At 52.5% G+C, this 23,788-nt stretch overlaps 1 protein-coding gene across 3 annotated transcripts; it reads right to left on the bottom strand.

The window, feature by feature from the left end:
* Window positions 1-98: 98 nt before the first annotated feature.
* Window positions 99-18,903, bottom strand: RCC1 (regulator of chromosome condensation 1). 3 transcript variants are annotated; one of them, XM_032959656.2, is made up of 10 exons: window positions 18,679-18,903; window positions 15,453-15,570; window positions 13,078-13,265; window positions 12,197-12,376; window positions 11,271-11,367; window positions 9,246-9,368; window positions 8,507-8,662; window positions 6,051-6,170; window positions 3,837-3,989; window positions 99-2,791 (listed from the first exon to the last, which is right to left on the bottom strand). In XM_032959656.2, the coding sequence occupies exons 2-10, from the start codon at window positions 15,541-15,543 to the stop codon at window positions 2,625-2,627; spliced, it is 1,275 nt and encodes a 424-aa protein (XP_032815547.2). In that variant the 5' UTR covers window positions 15,544-15,570; window positions 18,679-18,903; the 3' UTR covers window positions 99-2,624. The 3 variants fall into 3 exon arrangements, with proteins under 3 accessions (XP_032815547.2, XP_032815546.2, XP_075925135.1); XM_032959655.2 differs by having other exon boundaries at window positions 18,693-18,903; XM_076069020.1 differs by lacking the exon at window positions 18,679-18,903 and adding an exon at window positions 18,475-18,649.
* Window positions 18,904-23,788: the final 4,885 nt, after the last annotated feature.

The following is a 23,788-nucleotide window of genomic DNA, read 5'->3' as shown; positions in this document are numbered from 1 at the left end:
TTGGGATGACTTTCATTACAATACACATATGGCATAATGTCTATTTATTGCAGAAATGACAATTGGGAAAAAAAAAATTGCAAAAGACCACGAAGCAGTGCAATGTAAAACAATAATCTTTATAACCACCAATTATGAAATCATTTCCCAACTTTCATCGAAATTCAAGCGATCCCTCCGAGCGAACGTTTTCAATGACACCAGCAACTGGCGTTGCTAAATGCTCACTTCAAGTCCCTCGATTGGCATTCACCGGTCACACCAAATAATTGTACGCAGTTTGATCCGAAGTAAAGCCATCAATCCTGGCTCGAATCCCAAATCCGAGAGAACATTCCATTAAAAAACAAGACCTTGGCACAAACCACAGTGGCATCGTTCGTCTGAGTAATCCAACGCAGTCGGACCATCTTCGTTAGAGATTTTGAAAAATCATGAGATGCTTCTGCGAGGTACAAAAGTGGCAAAGAGAGTTGTTGGGGCGTCCGCCTGGCTGCTTGCAATCTTGGCTCAAGTGACGTTGGGTCAGATCTGAAACCTTGAAGAAGCGGCCGATTCAGATCTTCCCCACCCCCCCCCCCCCCCAAATAAGACTTTCTTGTAGATTATCAGCTTTTGTTGCAGAGCACAACACAAGCGTAACCTCTAAAACCGTAAGGGGCACAACATGACGTGAACCTGACCCAATAACACCGTAAAACACTGCCGCCAATTAATTTCTGTTAAAAAAAAGGAAAAAGCCGACCTGAAAATTAAAAGAAAAAGTTAAACAATTCCCCTCGCACGTGTCATACGCTGACACCAATGTTCTCCGCCACGGCAGATATTCCATGAAAGCACAACATCCTCGCGATGCGACTGGAACAGCTCGTAATTATATGTAAAAAAACCAATTTCAAACACTAACACAGGTGGCCGCACAGGGGGAAAGGCTTCGCATGTCGTGACATTCCCTGCGCAGACCCCAAATTTCGACACGTTTCTCACAGCGACGCGTTCCACTAAATTTCGTTTTATAGCGTTCCACTAAGTTCGCACGAACTCGGCGGCATCTGAACATTTTGGTTAAATTGCACGCTTGCAAACCTGCAAACTTTTTTCCCACATACGCAACTATGGCATATTGCTGGAGCAGCCCTCGGATGCATATTCCCAGCGGAGGGTTCTCGGGTAGAGGCGGCGTCTCAAATAACCGGGAGGGGAAGACATTGGAGGCTCGCGGAAGAGCCACTCTAGCCTCGGTAGAAGAGGAGCGTTGGGGTCAAACCTCTACTACTACACCCACACACACGGGGAAGGATCAACAGGATGGCGCTCACAATTTACTCCGTCACCGAGAGCTGTTAAGGGACAGTGACGGTTCTCGCTTTACCACCGCATAGCACGGGCGCCGATGGCCAAGTGTCTGATAACTGGGCCAGGGGGGTGATGATGGGGGGGGAGAGGCTTGTTGGATTAGCTGTCCAGCGAGTGGCTCGGTGATTGTGTGGGGTGCATTCCGGGTGGAGAATGATGCTAACAAGAGGAGGCCATCACGGTATACGTGTGGCTTTTCCACTGGCTATTAGCAGGAAACAAATTGGGATAAGCTGGCCTCACAAGGCATCCGAATCTGGCTCGGGCCAAGCAGGGCCAGTGGGCAGGGAGGCGGGGGGGGTCGGGCAGCTAATGACTCATTCAACTCGTCCACGGTATCGCTCAGCTCCTGCAATGGAAAAAAACATCCTGGCACGTCGCGAGCACCGGGTTGTCTCGACACGGCACCGCTGCGCTTTCAGATGCGCTTCTGCGGCCGTCTGGAACGCTCTTCCTTCCGACATTAGGAAGCCACTGGAGCTATGCACTTTTAAATCAAGATCCAGATTGACAAACTCACTCTGCTTTTTGCCTTTAGTTTGTTGTCCTTCCACCAGCCCGCACCTCCGATGAGCACAGTTGGCTGTGCACGGTGCGAAAGAAGTTCAACGTACATACATACATACATAGCGGTTCGGACGTGCCAGAGAACAAGAGGTAAAAAAAGGCTCTCTCCACATGGCTGCAGGTCCAATTCCGAGGCTCTGGCGCGAATAGCCCCGCAGGAATTTGGCTACTGCACGGGCACTTGTCGGACACGCACTCAAAACGATGACAATCACGGCTACAGTTACCTCCCGTCGTCGGGGTCGGGGGGCGGGAGGGCGGGGTTCGGCGAGGGTGTGGTTCAGCGGGCAAACACCGCTCGCGGCTCCGGCGATGGCGGATTGGCGGTACCGAAACTGCATGGGAGCCACGCATTGCGGTAAACGCGAGCACCGTGGCAGCGAATCGCGGGGATGCGGTGTGCAACGCGGTTACCGCCGCGTACGAATGGGACGCGAGCGCGCGCGCGGTATTTTATTGCGACGCGTTGTGCTTTTTTTCCGGGGGCGTGGCAAAAAAGACAATCATTCACTCCCGCCGGGTCTCTGCTCCGCGCCTTCACCGGACCCCCGCACTGACCAGCGTGGGCAGAGCGCGGTACAGACCACTCCCACCCCCCCTACCCCCTACCCCCCCCACCGCGGCAGAGCGGCGACCGCCCCGACCGCAGTGGCCGATGGGGGCAAACGTCACCGCGCGTCGCTCTCTCGCTCTCTCGCGGGTCACGAGCGCGCCACCACCAGCACGGTGTGCTGCCCCCCGCTGGAGGCGGCCAGCACCCGCACCCCCTCAAGCTGCTTCCCCTCCATGCGCTCGGGGCTCCAGGCGTCCTCGTCGTCGGCGCGGCCCAGCTGGTGGTTCGTGCCCATCCCCCACGCGTACACGGAACCTGCAGAGGGGCGCACAGCCCAAAAGGGGGGACACGTTCGAACGCGGCGCCGTTCACACCAAGGCAAGGCTCCCGCGTTTGGCCTCAGCGGACTGCTGGGGAGAGCGCCGTTTAGCGAGCAGCACCGACGAAGGCCGGCAGGGCGCACACGAGGGGGCGGATGGCCAGCAGCACGCTGGGCCGCCTTTGTCTCCCCCAGTGGCGACGTTTACACACCGCACCGGGTACTTATTTGAGGCCGAGTTGACCTAGGGGAGGCCCAAGACCGGTTCAGATAATCGCTATTACTGGTGTTGGCCGTGAGCGGGAATCGAACTCGGGTGACCAGGTTCGTAGTGCAGTGCGCCAACCGCTACACACTACCGCTCCCCACGTTTATACAACAACAACCGCCATTCGCCACTAAGTGGCGGTGACGTCACCACGACGCTTACACACACACAGACGCGCACGTGCGCCACCGTCCTGCCCTGGCAGCGCAGGGACAGCGTCGAGGGCGAGCGGTAGCAGGTTTTTCCGCTTTTGTTGCCAAGGTTCACGGTTCGTCACCCGCGGCCCGCCCTGCCTACAACGCCGGGTGTGTAAACCGTACAACGGGTACGCTCACCATCTGCTTTCACAGTCGACGTTAAAGGTAAGTTGGCCTTCAATGGGCAGCCACCATTGATAACAAGGTTGGGAACCACTGGAATAAACGAAAACCAACGAGAACCAGGACGTGGCTACAATTCCACAGCCAGTCGTCGACGAGACGACAACAACCGTGAATAAAATGCAATAATTCGGACCGAATCGGCGCTGCGTGAGACCAGTGCAGAGAAGCCACCTGAGCCAAACGCTGCACTGCTAGCCACCAGCACGATCACGCGAAAAGGAGACGCGAGGAGGGAACAAAAGAGGCAAAATGCATGGGGAGGGAACACGAGGGGCAACGTATGACGGGAGAACACGCACGAGAGGGGAACACACGAGGGGCCAAAGGAGCGAACACGCGTGAGGAGGGAACAGGAGGGGGGGGTAACGAACGACGGAGGGTAACGCTCACCGTCCTTGGTGACGGCGTAGCTGACGCTAGCGCCGCACGCCACGGAGAGCGCGGGGCCGAGCCCCGGCACGAGCATCGGCTCCATGGCCTCTGCCGCGCCCTCCCCGAGGCCCAAGCGGCCGTAGTCGGCTCGGCCCAGGCTGTAGACGCGGCCTGCGGTGGGAGGGGAAACGCACGGGCGGAGAGCCGATCACGGGACAGTGGGAAAACGTATTTAATAGAGGCAGTCGGTCATAGTTCCTTATGGGGGGGTGCTAAAAGGTCTCTCTGCGAGTGCATACATCACCACCGGTTGCTTTATTGATATAGCCTCCACATGCTGGCACATCTCAAGATGCCGGATAAAAGGCAGCAGTCCGTCATACGTAGAGGGGAAAAAAGGCCTTGAGCCTAGACTAGAACAGGGGCAACGTGAGTTCCAGACTAAGATGTTGAACTTTGTTCGCACCATACGTAGCAAAGCGTGCCAATCGGAGGTGCAGATCGTGCCAATCGGAGGTGCAGATCGTGCGAATCGGAGGTGCAGATCGTGCCAATCGGAGGTGCAGATCGTGCGAATCGGAGGTGCAGATCGTGCCAATCGGAGGTGCAGATCGTGCCAATCGGAGGTGCAAATCGTGCCAATCAGAGGTGCAGATCGTGCCAATCGGAGGTGCAGATCGTGCCAATCGGAGGTGCAGATCGTGCCAATCGGAGGTGAGATCGTGCCAATCGGAGGTGCAAATCGTGCCAATCGGAGGTGCAGATCGTGCCAATCGGAGGTGCAGATCGTGCCAATCGGAGGTGCAGATCTTGCCAATCGGAGGTGCAGATCGTGTCAATCGGAGGTGCAGATCGTGTCAATCGGAGGTGCAGATCGTGCCAATCGGAGGTGCAGATCGTGCCAATCGGAGGTGCCATGTGAGGGCAGCATAACAGAATGAGCGATGTCCCACTGACAGAATGGTTCACTGGGAAGCCTCAACAGAAGCCCTCGGTTCCTGCAGCGAAGAGTGCACGGAGGGAGTAGAGCGAGCCGAGACGGGAGGGGGGGGTAGCGGTGAGGCCGTGGAGAGGATCAGGCGCGAGGCAGTCCCAGTTCAGTACCGTATTGTAGAGCCGCTACTGTGGCTCTACAATACGGCACTGGGTTGCACCTTCCACAATTGCCTTGTTTGAACATTTCTGGTGATTTCAGTGGGTTTTATATTTACCTTTTATATCGCCTTCATAGCAAACACATATATAGTATGTTATATCGTGTAAACGTCAATAGATATACGATCACAAGCTGTAAATAGATTCAATTTCCTCTTATGTGAAAATGGGGTTTTATTGGGAAAAATGCAACTTCGTAGCAGTGGCAGACCATAGGAAGGGGGGGGGGGGGGAAGAGTCAAAGATTTAATGGATGGGAAAAATAAATGGGAAACGGAAGAGAAAGGATAAATAATGGGAGAGGAAAAGGAGCAGAGGAACTGGAGCAAAGGGTCAGAGAGAGAGATGAGGATCGGAAGGACGAGGCTACACGAGGGCCTCGACACCGCCGCACGGAGCAGCAGCAGTGACCGTTTCCACAGTGGGCGGTGAGGAGAGGGGGCGGCCGCTCGGCAGTCACGTGACATTTATGGGAGGCGTGAGCCAATTCAGAGAGATAAAGTAGAGCCCCTCTTAACGACCACCCTTGTTAACGACTAATCGCTTAACGGGCCTCCGTAGAGCCCAATGTGAAGTGTATAGTGTAGTGTATAGTAGTGTACTGTATAGTATAGTGTAGACAATAGTAGTGTAGTGTATAGTGTAGTGTATAGTTGTGTAGTGTATAGTGTAGTGTATAGTAGTGTAGTGCCTCCATAGAGCCCAATGTGTTCACTTACCAACCATTCCCCTGTTAACGACGGGCTGTTGTAGGTACAGCAAATAATGAACGCATTAATTAACCATGTCTCTTTTAATATTCTGTTTATCATGTTGTTAGTATCGGCATGTATTAATAGCCATTGTTTAAATATTATAAAGTACGTTTTTTGGGTGAAAAAGGGTAACTTTCGATGCAGCCGGAACTAATTAAGAAGCCCTTTAATGTGAATTTCCTATACTCGCTTAATGACCAAATCACTTAACGACCGGTCTCGTGGAACCAATTAACGTCGTTAAGTGGGGTTCTACTGTATAGACGGACAGACCGGGGGAGGCCCCCCCCCGCCCGGTGTTTGAAGGATCCGCGGCCAGCACCTTCCGAGTCGAGGCAGAGCGAGTGATGTTGCCCTCCGGCCAAGTGGCTCCATTTGTTGGTGGAGTTTTTGAACGCGGCGAGCAGCTTCGGCACAAAGAGGCACTTGGTGCTGAGGGTTCCTGCAGAGGGAGGGGGGGGGGGGGGGGGGCAAACGCACGCGCGTTGGTACTTTGCGAAACGCGACGATGCGCTCCGTTAGTCGGGCAGAGCGGCGACTAAACGGATAGTGCGGTGTGGAAAGGGCATCAAGTCTGCACACACTATATTACAGCATCCCCCTCCCCCAGAGATAGCGATTAACGATGCAGCCTACGCAGGACGGTTGCCTTAACAAAGTGGCGAAAACGTGACATATCATGCGCACGCCTGTCAAGCCCTTATCAGTGCCCCTACCTTATTACAGACCAACTCAGACCTTATTGGTCATCCCGTGCCCCTTATGAATCTCAACGTTCATCCTACAAAGTCCCATCGCAAGGGAGAAACACAAATAAATAGACAAAAGAACATTTGCCCGTATTGAAACGACTGTACGCCGTATGGACCTGAAAACTGAATTTCCCTGAACAAGAATATTGGTAAACCGTGTGGACTTGACAGCTACGAGTAGGAAATAAAGTTAACGATAACCATGTCGGCAGCTTTGCTAAATATAATCGCGCTTTATGTCACATTTATGTTATTTCCTGACGAAATATTTGGGAATGACAAATATCAAAAAACAGTTAGAAACAGCTCCATTATCAGAAACTATTTATCCTGGAGAAATCCGATGAGCTATGAAGCTCTTTTGTTCACAACTGTCCAGCAGGGGCGAGTCATTAAGTGTTGGCAGACTGCTAGCCTACACAGATGGTATCATGGAGAATGTGCGAGTTGCCTATATGTGTGCGAGTGTTGTTCCCCGTTAGGATTTTAATTAACTACAGGCGCCCCCTTGCATAACGCGCGACATGCATTCCTGGCAAACAGCGCTCAAGTTGAATCACGCTGGATGATGCCTATGTTCCCACAGACATACATGTTATACGGGGGAGTGCGTTACCGAACAAAATTAAGTATCATTACAATAAATTTTAATTTAAAGCTTTCGTGACTGCAGGGATTCATATTCTTGGTTCTTTCGGTAAAGTCACGTAGAAGGGAAACAATAAAATATTTATATTTTTTATTATTTTATTGTTTCCCTTCTACGTGACTTTACCGAAAGAACCAAGAATATCATTACATTACTTCAACCCTGGATTTACAAAATGCATATAAATTCATACTTAATAATATTATGAACATTACAAAAATTGCTTCACAATGAGTTCAATAACAAATAATAATAAAAAAAGATAACAAAATTTATACGTACAAAGATTACTTCGTAATTATTAACTTCAGGATCTTCCTGAATGCGTCCGTGAGCTGCTGGGCACTGCCTTTGACGCGGCGGTGACGCCATCAGAAATACTTTGCTGCTTTTAATTTTCATCATTGAAATTAATAGTTGATTTAGAAAAATGTAAATGTTACGCATTTTTTTTTTTTTTCTGAGCGCGTAACTGTGAAGTGCACGGCGTGAGTGTAAAAAAGTATGTCCCTAAAAGATAAATCGCGGAATTGCGAATTCACGCTTTGGGAAGGGCACATTACGTGAGGGACGCCTGCGCTCTGGAATCTTCGTACGTGGAATTGTCCAAACATCCCAACACAGGACCCTCCCAAATTAAGAGTCTTCAAGCAAGGCACTGATGAATAAATGCATTTACAACAGATGTTAACGTGTACACTACAGCAGGGACGTGAGGCGCTTTTGTCAATGCGCTGCTGGATAAAGGCCCCTCCCCATGCTGTCAGTCGTGGGGGTTTTGGGTGCTGCACGTCACTACGCTGGTCACTGCAGCCTTGTGAAGGGACAGACAGCATTGGGGTTCAATGGCCCTGTAGCGATCCACGTCTTCTGGTTCTTGACGCGGTGCGCCAACAACGACGGCCACTGCTCTACCCGCACAGTGCAATATGCAGCGGCTCAAGCAGAAGCAGCTGGGTTCCGTAAGAACTATCACCAATCTGCTGCATTAGTCATTAATTTGAGAGTTAAAATTCAAGTGCACTCATGCTTTGGGTTACCCAGCGCGTGCTTTGGGTCACACACGAGTGCAATTACACCCAGAGCCAGAGGCACAGTACGGTTGGCATGGGCCCCGGTAAACGAATGCAATGCCACCCCCCCCTCCCCCGCGTCTGATTTCAACCCCTCTTCGTAGCCCTGCGCCCCCGAGCCTTCTGGCACCATAGGCGCCAGTGCAATTGTACCGCCTGCACACCCGACAGCTACGCCACTGGCCAAAAGATGAACCACCCTGGTAACGTTTCACCGGCACGGTTCACACTGCCCACCACCCCCCTGGGTACACAGGCACCCCCTCCCTCCCTCCCCCTCTCCTCCTCCTCGCCGTGGCCTCACCCAGCTGGTAGTAGTTGGAAAGGCCGAATCCGTAGACGTGGCCGTCGCGCGAGATGGCGAAGGTGCAGTAGGCGCCGCAGAAAACGTCAGCAAAGCGCAGCGCGCCGGTGCCCTTGAGGGCCTTGAAGCGCAAGGGCTGAGGCACCAGCAGGCGCTCTGCTCACGCGCGCGCAACAAGGGGAACGGGCACGCGGGTGCGCGTTCTGCTCAGCGCTGGTGCAGAGGAGACCCCGCCGGGCAGTCAGCCCTCCGTCAGCAGACGTCGCATTGTCGAGCACTTTCCTGACGGTGATGTGCGCCAAAAAGTCCGAGAGGAGAGCTATCCGTCTCAAGAGCCACGAAAGCCAGTCGCCCCGCTGCAGAATGGTCCTTCAGTCTGTTGGCTATAGATTACATCATCACAGGCCAGTCTAGAACTGAGACAATTAGGACTGGTTTCAAGTCGAGTAAATGTCGATAAACTGTAATCGACTAGAGTACGAGTGTTTTTGCTTCATCTGTCCAGCCCTCTCCACAATTAACCCAGGCATAATCAAGAGCTGACTGTGCGTTTATTATGATTTTCTGCACAGTGCCTAGATGACCTGGCTAAGGTCACCAACTCGTCAAAAACGAGTCCGGCTGCTCAGTGGAGAGGGAGAAACAGCAGAGACACACAGACGGGAGAGAGGAAAAATCGTTGAGAGTTGACCGCCAACGGAGATTCTAAAATTCGAGACGCCGCGCTCGCCACGCTTACCGAGGCCCCTTCTGCCGCCACGGGATGAGAAGCATTCTGGGACCCTTCCCAGCTGGCCCTGCTCCCCACAGCCCAGCGTGTAGAGGTCTCCGGACTGGGACAGCAGCACGAGGTGATCGTTACCTGGGTAGAGACGGGGGGGGGGTGATGGGGCAGCATTGGGGCCACACGGCACGTGTCAGGGCCTCCTGACATACTCACGTCGACGATAACGTAGCGAAAGTGTTTATAGAGGCTTTACGCCCAGCATGCGTTCCTGAAAACCAAAATGTGAAATAAAAAGAACTTCAATCGAATGAAAGAGATGGTATGGTGGATCGTAACATGGTACCTAAAAATCAGAGGATGCGCTCAGGAACCCATTGCCCATCTACACTGGACCACCATTGGTGTGAAAAGTGTATATTGTTGATATATTACCCTGTCGATTACACTATGTATTATTAGTTGTTTACGATACAAAAATAGTTTACACTTGACTAAAAATAGTTGGCACAAATGCGGCATGTGGGTAAATCAACATGAACGGGGTACGTGTACACACGAGACTACTGTAGTCAGGGGACGCTAAAGCATGGCGCCACGCGGCGCTTGAATGTCGCCGTGCAGCGAAAAACATTTGGGTCTTCGCAGTAAAGTTCGTAAATCTTAAGTACGTCATGGCGAGGTAGAGCCAAGGTACGTAAATCGGGATTGGGTGCCAGTAATTTGAGTGCGTTAGAGCGAAAGTACGTAAAGCGGGAAGGGCGTATATCGGGGTATGGGAACCATAGTGGCGAGATGTTAACTCCCTTGCCTGGTGTACAGGTCGTGGGTTCGATCCCATCCCTGACGCCTGCTGTATGTTTGGAGTTTGCATATCTCTCGCTCTCCCCGTGGTCGTGTGGATTTTTCTCCGGGTCCTCTGGTGTTCCCCTCCACAATTATAATCGTGCGTTTTAGAGTATTTGGCCGCTGTAAATGTGCACGTGATGAACCACTTCGCTGAGCTACCAAATGTGGCCAGGTCGCTTCTGAAAAAAAGCTATATACCTCAGTGGGCCTTAACTTGTAAAATAACTATAGCAGTATTACTTTACATCATCATTTTGTCAATAACGCGCTTCGGGATGAGGGCCTTCCCACACCTGTATGGGTTGTGGGGGTTGTTTGACCGTACTTCACCACGCTGCTCACCGAGGATTGGGTGAATGTGGGGAGCAGAGATGTGGCAGTGGAGACAACGGTGGATTTCCCTGCGCTGCCTCGCCTCTGCGTACTACGTTGAAACCTCATATCCTGTCTTGGTGTAATGGTTTGCACACTGGCAATGCAGAGGTCGCCGGTTCGATCTCCAGGCACAGCAGTGGATATAACCCGAGCAAGTTTCCCAAATCCCCCCCACCCCCCCGCCATCCGCTGTCCACCTACGGCAGAGTTGGGCAACCTGCAGCTCAGCAGCAGCACGCGGCTCTTTAAGGACTGCAGCGTGGCTCTCGAAATTCGGACAAAAATGGCTCTTCTTGTCATTTTGGTTGCCGACCACTGAACGTGGGAGTCCAGTTCACCGTGGGCAAGGGTCGGCAACCTGCGGCTCCAGAGAAGCACACAGCTCTCCAAGGACTCTTTCGTGATGTTATTTATTGAGGACCGTCTCGTATTCACAGTCTCGTATTCACCGTCTCGTATTCACATGCAGGGGCAACTTTTAAAATATCGGGGGTTTGTTTTTTTTCTTCCGAATTTCTTCTCGTCTTGATTGCCGACCCCTGACCTAGGAGAATTAGTGAGTTCACCGCCGTAAGTCAATCGGCAGGTCGCGCGCGGTGCGGTAAACTGCACGCCCATCTCTTCCAAGACGTCTGTCGAGCGTGGAAGATTAGACCAAATACCCACTCGATGGGGCTCCCGAGAGCTTCCTCTAGCGGAGGCCCTTCTGTCAGCAGTTGCCCAGCAGTGGCCTGAGCGAGGCTGCATCTTTACCTGTTACCACAAACTTTGCCCAGCAAGGAGTGAACTTTGAGATGGGGGCGAAGAGCCTCTTACCGGACGCCACCTTCACGATGGGCGTCTCCAGGGGCAGGAGGGCCGGCAGAGGACACTTCTCCATGGGTTTCAAGAGGCCAATCACACCGTTGTTGTCCTGCAAAGCAAGCGCACACGTCCGAAAATTACAGGCAACTCTCGATTCTCCGCAGGTGGATTATCCGAGTGGTGGACAAAAAAAATATTTCGCATGCACACCGGTTCACGAGTTGCTCCTCACTCACCAAAGGTTGGCTACTGGGTGCCCACGTGACTGCAAACGCCTCCGGCAAATAAACGTATTACTTTAAAAAGCAATAAAATTAGACTACGCATGCTACATCTTTACCCTTATTCTAAAGCCCAATTTGCATATTTTGCATTATCTCTGTTCGTGTTTCATCCAGGATACACCTTATCCCCCACCACCCACCGTGACCCGAGAATAATTGACAGTTGTGAGTTATAGAAAAAATTCTGTGCAGTTCATGGTGACCTGCCTAAGATGATTATCTAATTTTCATCTCAGGGTCACATATAAGCAAGGCTGGCTGCACCAAATGATTAATTAACATTGCCCACAGCACTGGGCAATGCCTGCTTGTGTGTATGTGGGCTATGGAAGCGCCATACCCTAACTTGGCAGTGGCTGTGTGCGTGCGTGTGATGGATGAGCAACGAGATTGTGCACGTGTGATGGATGAGCGTCGAGTGTGCCCTAGATGAGCGTTGTACGTGTGTACGTGTGTACGTGACTGCCGAGTGTCATGCGTGTGGTAGATTGTTGTGTGTATGTACGTGTGTGTGTGTGTGTGTACGTGTGTGGTGGATGAGTGCCATACGCGTGCGTGTGTGTGTGTGTGTGGCAGATGATTGTTGTATGTGTGGTTAGACGACCGTCGTGCGTGCTCACGCGTGGGTGCGAGATTGCTGGATTGGCGGCGTACCCGGAAGGTGCCCCACACGTAGACGCTGCCGCTCTGCGTGAGTGCGGCCGTGTGGCTGTCGCCGGCCGACACCTGCACGACGCGGTCGGCGAGCTGCACGACGCCGGCCACCGCCTCGTCCTCCTCCTCGGCAGTGACGCGGCCCAGGGCCCCCTCGTCGTTACAGCCAAACGTGAGCACCTGGCGGAGGGAGAGAGAGAGAGAACGGCGGCCCGCCACCACCCCATCCACCATCATCATCATCATCATCTGCAGGAAAACTCTCGTGACCGCGGGACTTCGATCCGTTGTCTCGCAGCGGACAAGAGCTGCCGGCAAGCGAGGGCGAATTCATCATGTCTGTGGTGGTCGTTCCTAAAAGCTCCCCCGAATTGCATTTCACAATCCACCACACTAAGACAGGTGCCCTTGCGCATGGGGTAGCGAGGGATAACTATGCAAAGCTGGAACCTGTAAGTAAGCTGTAATTTGTAGAAAGCCAGAACCGATGGCAGGCTGGAATCTGTGGCAAGCCAGAACCTTTGGGAAGCCAAGACCTGTGGCTTGCCAGCACCTCTAGCAAGCCAAGACTCATGGCTAGCCAGAACCTACAGCAAGCTGTAATTTATGAGAAGCCAGAACCCATGGGTAAGCCAGAACCCGTCACAAGCCAGAATTTATTCCAAGACAGAATTTATGAGAAGCCAGAACCCATGGCAAGCCAGAACCCGTCACAAGCCAGAATTTATTCCAAGACAGAATTTATGAGAAGCCGGAACCCATGGCAAACTGGAGCTTGCTGCTCGCCGGAACGTGCGGCTAGCCGGAACCCGCGGGGGCTAAGCCGGAACACGGAAGGCAGGGCTGTGTTGTGGAGGCGTACGTCCGCGCGGTGCACTCGCCTGCCCGCTCTCGGTGAGCACCACCGTGTGCATGCCGCCGGCCTCCGCCTGCACCGCCTTCTCGGAGAGCGGCACAAGCGCTGGCCGCTTGCGCTCCGTGACGGCCGAGCCCAGGCCCAGCTGCCCCACGTCTCCCTCGCCCAGCGCCAGTACCTCCCCGGGGCTGTGCGCGTGCGACGGGTGCGACACTGGTGGTCCACGCGCGTGCGCACACACACACACAAAAACGCGCACGCACATACATACAAACACGCACACAGAGATCAAGGCAGGCACGACACACGAGGGGGTGGGTGGCCACCGTCACGCCCAGCCGCGTTTGTCTCCCGAGTAGAAACGTTTTGACACATCGTACGAGGTATTGAATTGAGGCCGAGTGGACTTAGGGGAAGCCCAGGACCGGTTCAGATAATATTCATTGGTGTTGGGCGTGAGCGCCATAAATTGTGCACACACAGACACTAGAGAGAAGGGCATCAATACAACTATAAATCTCTATTCAAATGTTAAGCAAGAATGCCTTGCTTCGTCAGGAGATTCATGATTACAATGTGTAGACAATTCCTCGTTGCATATTCCTTAGTGTGGCAGGAAACCTGGGTGCCTACAGCGAGCGCACAGGTAGAGTTTGGAGTTTTAGCACGTGTAAATGCCACCGCAGCTCAAGGACCCCCCCCCCCCCACAGAAACATTGTGCACATTTATTTTAAATAGAGAGAGGAAGTCGGTCATAGGCAGAGGAAATAAGCAAAGGAAGCTCTTGAGCCCGGACTTTTGTAAGGCAGGGGAGTGGACTTCACAGATTGGTGGTGGAAGGGAATTCTATATTGTGGGGGGGCAGCGGAGGAGATTGAGCGACATTCCCTAGTGAATGTTGCCTGGAGGTTTGGGGGCTTCACACAAGGCTTCCCGTAGAAACCTACTGCCATCAATTACATTTTCCACAAGGCACGGCTCGGCTTTCTCTATTAATGTGGTGGCATATATTAATAGCAGCAGGTCTCGTTGGCTTGGGTCTACAGAGACAAGGATGAACAACAAACGCGGCCCACGCACACCAGCAGTGCACCTACCAGGGATTTAAGTATTTTCCCCCGGGGAGACGATAAAATTGCACGCGCGTTTCAGGTCACCGTCGCACCGCCACCATTAGGTGAAAGGTCGACGCTTCACGAGAAGCACGTGTTCATTGCGCGCGCCCTTCGTTCAGCTCGCGGAAAGAGGGGTGGTGTTGTGTTTTAGCAACCGAGGACACAGCTTATTTAAGCGTCCGTCCCATACTGTAGCTAGGTTAGACATACATTAATATGGCACAGGCGGTGAGCTGGCCGCAGGGTTTAAAGCATCTGACGAATGCCTGCGTGACCACCGATGGAAACATTGTTGACATTCAGCGCCCCCCCCCCCCCCGTGACAGCTCCCACACTGCCCAGAAAACCTGACCAAGCGATGCTGCTCAAATAAACGCTCAAGTGAAATAAGGTTGGTAATCGATTGTTTTAGGTAGCTTTTTTTTTTACTGGATCCATTTCTGAATGCAATGATCGATTCTAATAATCAAGGAATGAAATAATTGAATCCAGCAAATTTTTTGCAATAATTGAACAGACATGCAGGCACGGACGCTCAAACTGCACCGTGTTCCAAAGTGGATGGTCACGTAACAAAACATTTCATACAATATATACCACATTCGCCAGATTGTAAGACCATTTTTCTTCAATATTCTAAAGCAAAGGTTGGTACTGCGTCTGCCTTATAGCCCGGTGTAGCCTGAAATCTGGTGCCCGTACATGGAAGTTACAACTGCGCTCAGCGTCCGACCAACTTGCCACCCACGTCTATGTCACCGTCAACAACACCACACAGTCTATGGACCACGCTGTACATACGTCATACGGTCTAAACGCCGCTCAAGCCTAAACGTCACTCGGTCCGCAGAACGGATTTTAGGAAGTGACTGGAGAGGAAACATTTTTACCAGTACTGTACACAAATCACTTATGCAATTTGCTTTACTTTTCCATGTGAAGACACACAATGGGCGTTCTGCCAATATATTTGAATCTGGCTTGGGGCCGAGCAGGGCCAGGTGTGGGTGTAATGTCGCATTCATTGTGGGCGACGTCAGTCGGCACACTATTGAGGGCAAAGCATTGCCACGTCGTCTTGTGCGCGTTCCCGCTCGTTCATTGCGCTCGACATCAACGGCACGGCTCGGGTTTTGCAGTGGAAAAACAACCCGGCCCTTCCCGATCCGCGCCGGGGCCGCGTTGGCACGGCGCCGGCATGGCTCAGGTGAACAGTGGAAAATAGGAATTAAAGAGTCCCCAACAAGAAGGTTGTTAGCAGGTGGGTGCGTGGGTTTCTCTCACCTTTTATCTTCTTGGCATCCGTGTGCTCAACCGAGTTCTCATTTTTGGGCAACTCCCTCTTGAGGGACGGACGTCCCCGCTTGCCAGGCATGCTGGCCGTGCCGCTCCCAACGCTCACCTGTGGACGTGATGGGAGATTGGCCTCACTCACACAGCTGCTGCCATCATCCAGTGCATTGTGTCTCCAGCTCTCGCTCGTGTACGAGCACCGCGAAACGCGTGGCACGAAGAAGGCCGTGTTGGAAGCTATCACAGCAACACCGTAGAGGAACACACAACAGCCAAAATTGGGACTAAAATTCAGCGGTAGTTTGTTTAAGCATTCGTACATGTACAGCCCTTGTGTCACCCCGCTGCTGAATGAGGGCCTCCCTATGCCGTGTGCAGGATGTGGATGTTATTTTGCCATACTGGTCAGAGCGGACTGCAAACGGGGAGCATACACAAGAAAACAGGTGGAGAGTACAATTGATTTTGCTACACTGTCCTCTGCTGCCCACCCACATAATCCTGCAGTCGATGAAAGGAACAACTTTGTTCACGTGGTGACTCACTCAAGCACTATCCATGGCCAAATCTCCCAGAATGCTCCTGATCTCGTCACAACTGAAAGGAAACACTCTTTCATTAACAGAGCTATTTTGAGGATGGTCCTGCCAGGTTTTTGCAGTCGGGGTCGATGTTCCGATTTGTAATAATACAAATCGAGTCATTTGCAGGTCGTTTTTCGGCATTGAGATGTTTGGCCAAGCCCAGTTTACACTGGCATGTATAAAGGGCGTCCGAAAATGAATACACAGGGGGGGGGGTCCCTGATATACGTCACCACGACGTACGTTGTCAGACATTTTTTGGGGGGAACGCAACGTAAAATGTCCCCACACATACGCCGTTACGTCGTTTTCGACTCGGTTCAGCTTAATATAGAAAACGTACAATTCGTATTTTGCGCATAGGTATTGTTTACGCACTTACGGTCCCCCTATCCCCCCCCCACCCCATTTTCATTACTTTTTGTACAGGGGAAAAGTCCCCGTTATACATTGTTTCGTTATAAGTATCAACTCATCGGTCCCTAAGCCCGATGTATATCCCTGCCTGGTACGCATGGCCAGGTCGCTTCTGAAAAATAAGTTAATGGCTCAGTGGGGGCCTTATCTAGTAAAATAAAATATAGTTTTATTTGTATATATTTTTTCAAGCAATTCGTTTACCTTGCCTATAATTTGCACTCCTATCGTGTTTTTGTATTGTTTGTTGATGAATTTGCTCTCCAACACACGGTTGTTCTGAACTAGTAATGAATTGGCACGTTGTTTACGTATTTTAGGGGATAACCCAAAAAAAACTATGGATATTGGTCGCGAAAGCCTATGTATTAAACTGTCTTTTTTTACCTTGTGTTTATATATTTTTGCAATATAAACATTACAAGCTGAACATTTATTCGACTGAGTAAGCATGGCAATAACGGAGATTGCACACTCACTGGACACTATTTCCAGGGGGAATTGTACGGTCGCTGTTAATTCCACATTCCTTTGCCAGGGCCCAGTCTCCCCGAGTCGAAAACAAGAACTTCCCCCATGAATCCTTGCAGTCACGAAAGCTTTAAATCGAAATTCCCCCATGAAGTTAAGCCAGATGCGCCGTACCTCTCCTTGCACAATACCTCTGGTGGGCAGCCACGAATTTAACAAAACGAACCCAGCCATGTATTGCTCCTGCAATGAGCCCTCAAAGTGAGCGATGGAGATGACCGAACATGCAGGGAACTAGAAATGCTCTGCTGCTAGGTAGAAAATGTTCCCCTCTAGTTCCAGCACTTGATTGGTGTTGATACGTAAACATAGTTTGTTGACCTAATAATGCGGCCCGGGGGCCGAGTTAAATGAATTTCTGTCCTGCCGGGCCGGCCCGTAGGGTTCTCAAAACGGTGGAAGGCGATTTAGTGAGCGCACGGCAGTGCGACATTTTCCATCTCATTCCCGTAAAACTCTCCAATGAAAGTTCTTCGGTGATTATGTTATCGGTGGAGGTGCCTTGGCAACTTAGGGCAAGACGATGCAAGTGAAATGGCCTTGAGCAGCAGCAACAGCTGGCGCCGCACCACGTGGTGGTATCACAAAGAGCGCCCTTGTGTGAGCTTGCCCCGTTGCTGCGTTAGACCCGTGCATCGCTGGCCCAGCAACAAACCAAAACCAGACAACTAAACTATTTATTTTATAAGGGAAGGCTTACTGAGCTACATAGAGCTTTTTTTTCTTCCCATACGCGACCTGGCCACAAATGATAGCCCAACGAAGTGGCTTACCACGTGCAAAGTTGTAGCGGCTAAATACACTACACCCATGTCTTTATGTGTGCAGGGGGATAAACCGGAGGGACCTGAGAAAAATCCACGCGACCACGGGGAGAGAGAGACACGCAAACTCCAAATACACCGCAGCAGGCGCCGGGGTCGGGCTTGAAGCCCACGAGCTCCTTACGTACCATGCGAGGTAGCCACCACTCACTGTTGTTGTATTACACTGCAGCCCCACAAACGTTTGCTCTAGAAGGGAGGTTTCGCCTGCCTCGTTCATCGTCGTCAGCCATGATCAATCCACTGCTAGATGACGGCATCGCCTTCCCCCCAAGCCGTCACAACCTCTCGAGGTGCTGCGATGTTAACGACCCCATACAGTTACCGGCAGATTGTTGTATAGAGGGGTGTGTTAGCCATGCGGGAGGTGTGCTCGCGTGCATGTTGTGAGGAGTGTGCACCTACTCCGTGTGGCAGGGGGTGTGTGTCTGTGTTAAGCGTGAGGGTTGCGAGTGTGTAAGAGCGGTGGCGAATCGGTTAACCAGCTCGGCGATCCGAGTTAAGATTCCCGCTCACGGCCAGACGCCAGCGACGAACATTTGAACCGGTCCCGGGCCTCTCCTCGGTCGACTCGACGTAAAATGAGTTGAGCACCGGGGGAGACAAAGGCGGTCGGCGCGTGGTGATCAGCCACCGACCCTCCGTGCTTTGCCTCACCGGAACACCGTTCGTGCTCACAGCATTTGCTCCAACAGGCTTGCTGAAGGCTTTCGCGGGGGACCTTCGTCTGTGTGCTCCGTGTGGACCCGGCTCCACGTGTCGCCTGCGACAAGGCCGCGCGCCGCTCCCGCCAAAGGAGGCAGCAGTCGCCTCGCCTCGCCTCGCCCGTTCTCATCCCTCGCCTAGTCGCAGCCCTCTCACCTGGCGAGCCTCACCTGAGAGGCGGGTGGAGAAGGAGATAGGAGGAGGGACGCGGGATCTGTTGTTGTTTGTTGTTGTTGCTGCTGCTGCTACCACCACCGCCGCCGCCGCCGCTGCTCCCGCTCATTCATTGCGCGCCGCGACCTCTGAACTCTCAACCCGGACGCGAATCTCGACACGTGCCGCACACCACGTGGGTGCGTGGGGGGTGCCAGGGGGGAGGGGACGCGGGGATTGGAGGGGGGGGGCACGGAAGGTGAGGAGGGGGAGCTCGTGGGTGGGTGGGTGGGGCTAGTGGGTGGGGGGGGGCTAGTGGGTGGGTGGGGGGGGGCTCGTGGGGTGGGGCTCGTGGGGTGGGTGGGGGCACGGGGAGCATGGTGGATGGAGGAAGGCGTGGAGGGTGGGGGTGGGGTGGGGGCTCGTGGGTGGGTGGGGGGGGCTCGTGGGTGGGTGGGTGGGGGGGCTCGTGGGTGGGGCCGGCAGGGGGCGCTGCGCTGCCACTCGCGTGCGATCACCCGCGGGAGGCGGGGCGTGGTGGGGGCAACGGCGAGCTGTCGGGGGCGGTCGCGAGGTGGCAGCGCTGACCCCAGGGCGAGGTTCCGAACGGGATTGTCGGCGGTCATGATGAGCCGCTGGGTGGTGGTGGTGGAGTGGAGTCAGTAGGGTCACAATTCTGGGCCGGATGAAGATTGTGTGGGCCTCTGGGCTACAGGTACTCTGTGAGGGCCCCCAGTAATATTTTCAAAAGGAAAACAAAGTTGAAGAAGAATTTTTTTTAAAAATGTCTCTTTACAGGAATCCATGCTCTTCGGTTCTTTCGGTAAAGTCACGTAGGTGGGAAAAATAAAATAAATAAAAATACTATTTCACGACGTTTCGAAAAAAATAATCCAGCAGTAGAACTGCTAATAAGCTTACTCGCTATGATGTTAAACATTTACAGTAAAATCTTGGATCGCGAGCATAATTCGTTCCGGAAACGTGTTTTGTAATCCAAAGCACTCGTATATCAAAGCACTCGTACATCAGTTGTGATCACGTGACGCTCGGCAGACAACGCGTAGACACGTGCTACTCGTGTTGCAAGACCCTCGCTCGTTTATCAAATTAATATTTTATTTAAACAAAAATTTGCTCGTCTTGCAAAACACTCGCAGACCAAGTTACTCGCAATCCCAAGGTTTTACTGTACATTAAATTCGTGTTAAGCTTAGTAAAACTTTGCAGGCAACATAAGTCCAAGTCCAGCGTTTTTTCTCCTTTCGTGTGGTGGATTGGCAGTGCCCCTCGATCGTTCCATTTATGCAGGAAATATCCGCGCCTTCCATGCGTCTTCACAGTAAAACATGACTACGGGATTACATTGCAACACTTGAATTCCATTGCAATAAACTTCATCTGGTCTGACCACGAAAGTTGCCCGCATTCGATCAGCTTCCAACAACACATTGGCATTCGTGAGTGCCATGAATTTTATATATATATTTTTTTTACCAGGTAAGGCCCACTGAGTTATAAAGCTTTTTTTCAGAAGCGACCTGGCCACATTTGGTAGCTCAGTGGTTCGTCACGTGCACATTTACAGCGGCCAAATACTCAAAAATGCACCATTCTAATTGTGGAGGGAAACGCCGGACGACCCGGAGAAAAATCCACGTGCCGACAGAGAGAGCACACCAACTCCAAATAGACAGCAGGCGTCAGGGTCGGTGATCCTACCCGCGACCTCCTGTATACCAGGCGAGGTAATTAACATCTCATAGCCACCGTGAAGAGAGAGGGGGACGACACCGGCACGACGAGGAACGGCAGACACGCAGGGAAACAGCCGCGCAACGAGCCGGCACCAACAAATTGAGTGTTTACAAATATGCAGCAGGCTGCTCAGGGTCGTGCTCGAACCCACGCGCCCCTTCCATGCCAGGGCAAGGCAGGTTAACGTCCCGAATAATCGGGTAGCAAGGGGGAGGGAGGGAGGGTGGCACTGTTGGCGCTGCCCTTGGGGAAACACGCAGGGCTTAGGGGCCTCCGCCTGGCTGAATGAGTGGAACCCACCTCCCTCACCCCCAGCAGCTGCGAGCCATTGGCCGAAGGGGGAAGAGACGCGTGGGAGGTGGAGAGTTGGCTGTGGGGTGGCCGGAGGCGTCACGAGCCTCGGGTCAACTTTCACACATTTACGGCCGTGCTCTTGCCGCGCACATTGCAAGCCAGCCGGCTCCTCCCGTTTCAGACGTGGGTAATTCCTCCCAGCCTACCGCGACGTTGCCAGCCCGCGAGCACTGATTCAGGGACCAGCCCGACTTTGCTGACGAGGCGCCGAATGTCGAAACCGGTGCCGCAGAGTGTTGCTTGCGCTGAACCGGCCGCTGGAACGACGCGCTCGTCAACAAGTCCGTGTGGCGGGTGGGGATGTGTATAGATGAAACTGCTTATTCATCATGGGAGTGCTTTTATGTTGCTTTCTGCGGGGGGACAGGCATGGCGATAGAGCGAGGGGAAGAAGCCACGCTGTCGGTCAGCGTATTCACCTTGCAACTTAACGTTCCCCCGTACCGACGCCAACGGTTGTTGTGTATCTCGTGCGCGTGTGGCTGCTGTGGCTGCTGTTGTTGTTGTGTGGCCAGAGACGAGACGGAGCGAACGCGCGAGGCAGCCCTGCGATGAGGCTGCTGCTGGCCGAGCCGGAGTTCATCATCGGCGCCGTCTTCCTCCCGGGCTGCCTGCTGTTGGCCCTGCTCATCCGCGTGTGCATCCTCCTCATAGCGCACGGTACCCACAGCTCCCCACGGCGGCATCAGGGGCCGTCCATAAATGACGTCACGCATTTGGGGGGGGGGGGTTTGAGAAATGGGACGTCACATCAAAATGCGCAACTTTAAATAAGTGTAGACAAACACGTTCTACTTAATTAAATAGGCTTGTTAAATGTTTTTTCCTACAACATCAGAGTGAGTGCAGCGCCACATTAAATATGCACTACAATGACAATAGTTTAAAGCGATTTGAAGCATGTTTTATATTTTTTAGGGGGGGGTGGGTAGAGCTTTGTGACGTCATATTTGAGGGGGGGGGGTCTGACTTTTTGTGACGCCGTGTGTCGAGGGGGGGGGGGGGTCAAAAATTGCCCAAAATCGCGTGACGTCATTTATGGACGGCCCCTTTACAGTTGAGGGAACTCCAGTTGAATAACTTTATCCGGACTTGAAACTACATCAAATAACAAAAATAAGATAAAAATGCGACATCCAATCATTCAGATATAATATAAATGTTTACTATAGCCCTCCACCACCTTACGGAGCCAAACAAATCAAGTTGTCACGTGGGAAAATCTGCCCATCGATTGAGTTTTATCAGCAAAACTAGAGGAATAATCTTGATTTGAAACTTTCGTGACTGCAGGAATCCATACTCTTTGGTTCTTTCGGTAAAGTCACGTGGGTAGGTATAAAATGAAATAAATCACGACGTTTCGGGCGCAACACAAGCGTCCATCATCAGGTGGGATGTTGACATCTCTGTTGCCAGTTAGGAGCAGTTGCACAGCCAATTCCTCGCAGTAGAGACACGCTGTCCTCATGCGATCTGCTCAGCAACTTGTGGCGACGTACTTCATCACGCGCTGCACATTCGCGATCACTTATTTGGTCGTTATAATCCCGAATGCGCGATTATTTTATTTCCTCGTTGCGCAACTGCTTGCTTCGATGCGGACAAAGCAGCCGCAGGTGATGAAGTATTTATCATTCAGAATCAGAGATACAAATGAATATTCTGATTCTGAAAAATAAATATTCTGAATTTGCGCGATTTCGAGAGCGATGATCGCTCAGCCAAGGCAGTTGGCGTGACTTCACGGCTGGAAAGGAGGGTCACGATTTCTCCCGGCGTCGTGCCGCCCTTACCCAGAGGAGCCTCCGGCCGAGCCGCGCCCTGGGCTTGCGCGGGCGCTGGAGCTGGGCTGCGAGCTCATCCTCGGCACCGGCGCGGAGGCAGCGGAGCGCGGCGGCGGCGCCCTCGTGAACGACGCGCTGGGCGGGTGGCTCACCCCGGCTCACGCGAGCAACCCGCGTAGACGTGGCCGGATCGTTTACCTACAGGCACGCACGCAGATACGCGCGCGCACGTGCAGACAAAGATCCCCCGTGTAAACTTTACAGACTTGTCGGGGCAAGTGCTATTTAGCGAGCACCTATGAGGGCCGGCACGGCACACGAGGGGGTGGGTAGCCAGCACCGCGCCCGACCGCCTTTGTTTCCCCAGTGGCGATGTTTACACGCAGCACTAGGTGCTCATTTGAGGCTGAGTCAACCTAGGGGAGGCCCGGGACCGGTTCAAATATTCACCACTGTTATTGGTCATGAGCGGGATTCAAACTCGGGCCGCGGGGTTCAGAGCGCAGTGCGCTATTGCACTACCGCTCCCCATACACGCCCATGCGGGCACACACAATTCTGGCAAAATCACCCGATGATACTGGACGTAATTACCAGCGAAACGTCGTACTGAAATTGAAAATGTCGTGGATTTACTCTCCCAACGCACCAGTGGTCTGAAGTAGTTACAAATCGGCACATTTTGCTTAAGTGACAAACCTTACTGGTTGGCTGTGGCGGGTTAACGATACATTTATTCTTACGCGATCTAACCCAAGAACCGTTATTATTAATAATATTGGTCAGGAAAGTCTACGTGGCACACACACAGCCTGCATTCAATGCACACCCATGCAGTCCACGTCAACGTATCCCAATCACAATCCTCGAGACATCAACAGGCGCAGTACGGCAGGTGCTATAGGCTTGGCGCGGGGCTACGTTGTTTGCAATGCAGCAAACATCCATTGTTGTACCCAACTTGTATACTCCCGCATCTATGCCCGCCGACTTCACCAGCCTGGACACGGACTCTTGTGGGGAATTACGGTCGAATAACGCCCCTATGAAGGCACTCATTCAGCAGTGGGGCTGGTCAAAGTCCTCGATACTTTACGGACAGTGCAAATCTACTGCACATGTTGTCTAGTATTCTTTGGTTCTTTCGGTAAAGTCACGTAGGTGAACAAATAAAATAAATTAAATCACGACGTTTCGATTGCAACGCAAGCAAT

The sequence above is a fragment of the Petromyzon marinus genome, chromosome 23 (genome assembly GCF_048934315.1).
Source record: "Petromyzon marinus isolate PM22_M1 ecotype Great Lakes invasive population chromosome 23, UKy_Petmar_22M1.pri1.0, whole genome shotgun sequence".
NCBI classification, from domain to species: domain Eukaryota; kingdom Metazoa; phylum Chordata; class Hyperoartia; order Petromyzontiformes; family Petromyzontidae; genus Petromyzon; species Petromyzon marinus.
Note: the sequence above shows the minus strand (reverse complement) of the source record. Positions and strands in the feature narration are given on the sequence as shown.

Excerpts from the sequence above, each read along its gene's own strand:
- RCC1 (XM_032959656.2), bottom strand. The coding sequence starts at position 15,543 with ATGCCTGGCAAGCGGGGACGTCCGTCCCTCAAGAGGGAGTTGCCCAAA. Across the intron at positions 13,266-15,452 it reads GGATGCCAAGAAGATAAAAG|TGTCGCACCCGTCGCACGCG; the intron begins GTGAGAGAAACC and ends GTGGACCACCAG. Across the intron at positions 12,377-13,077 it reads TGCTCACCGAGAGCGGGCAG|GTGCTCACGTTTGGCTGTAA; the intron begins GCGAGTGCACCG and ends TCCCTCCGCCAG.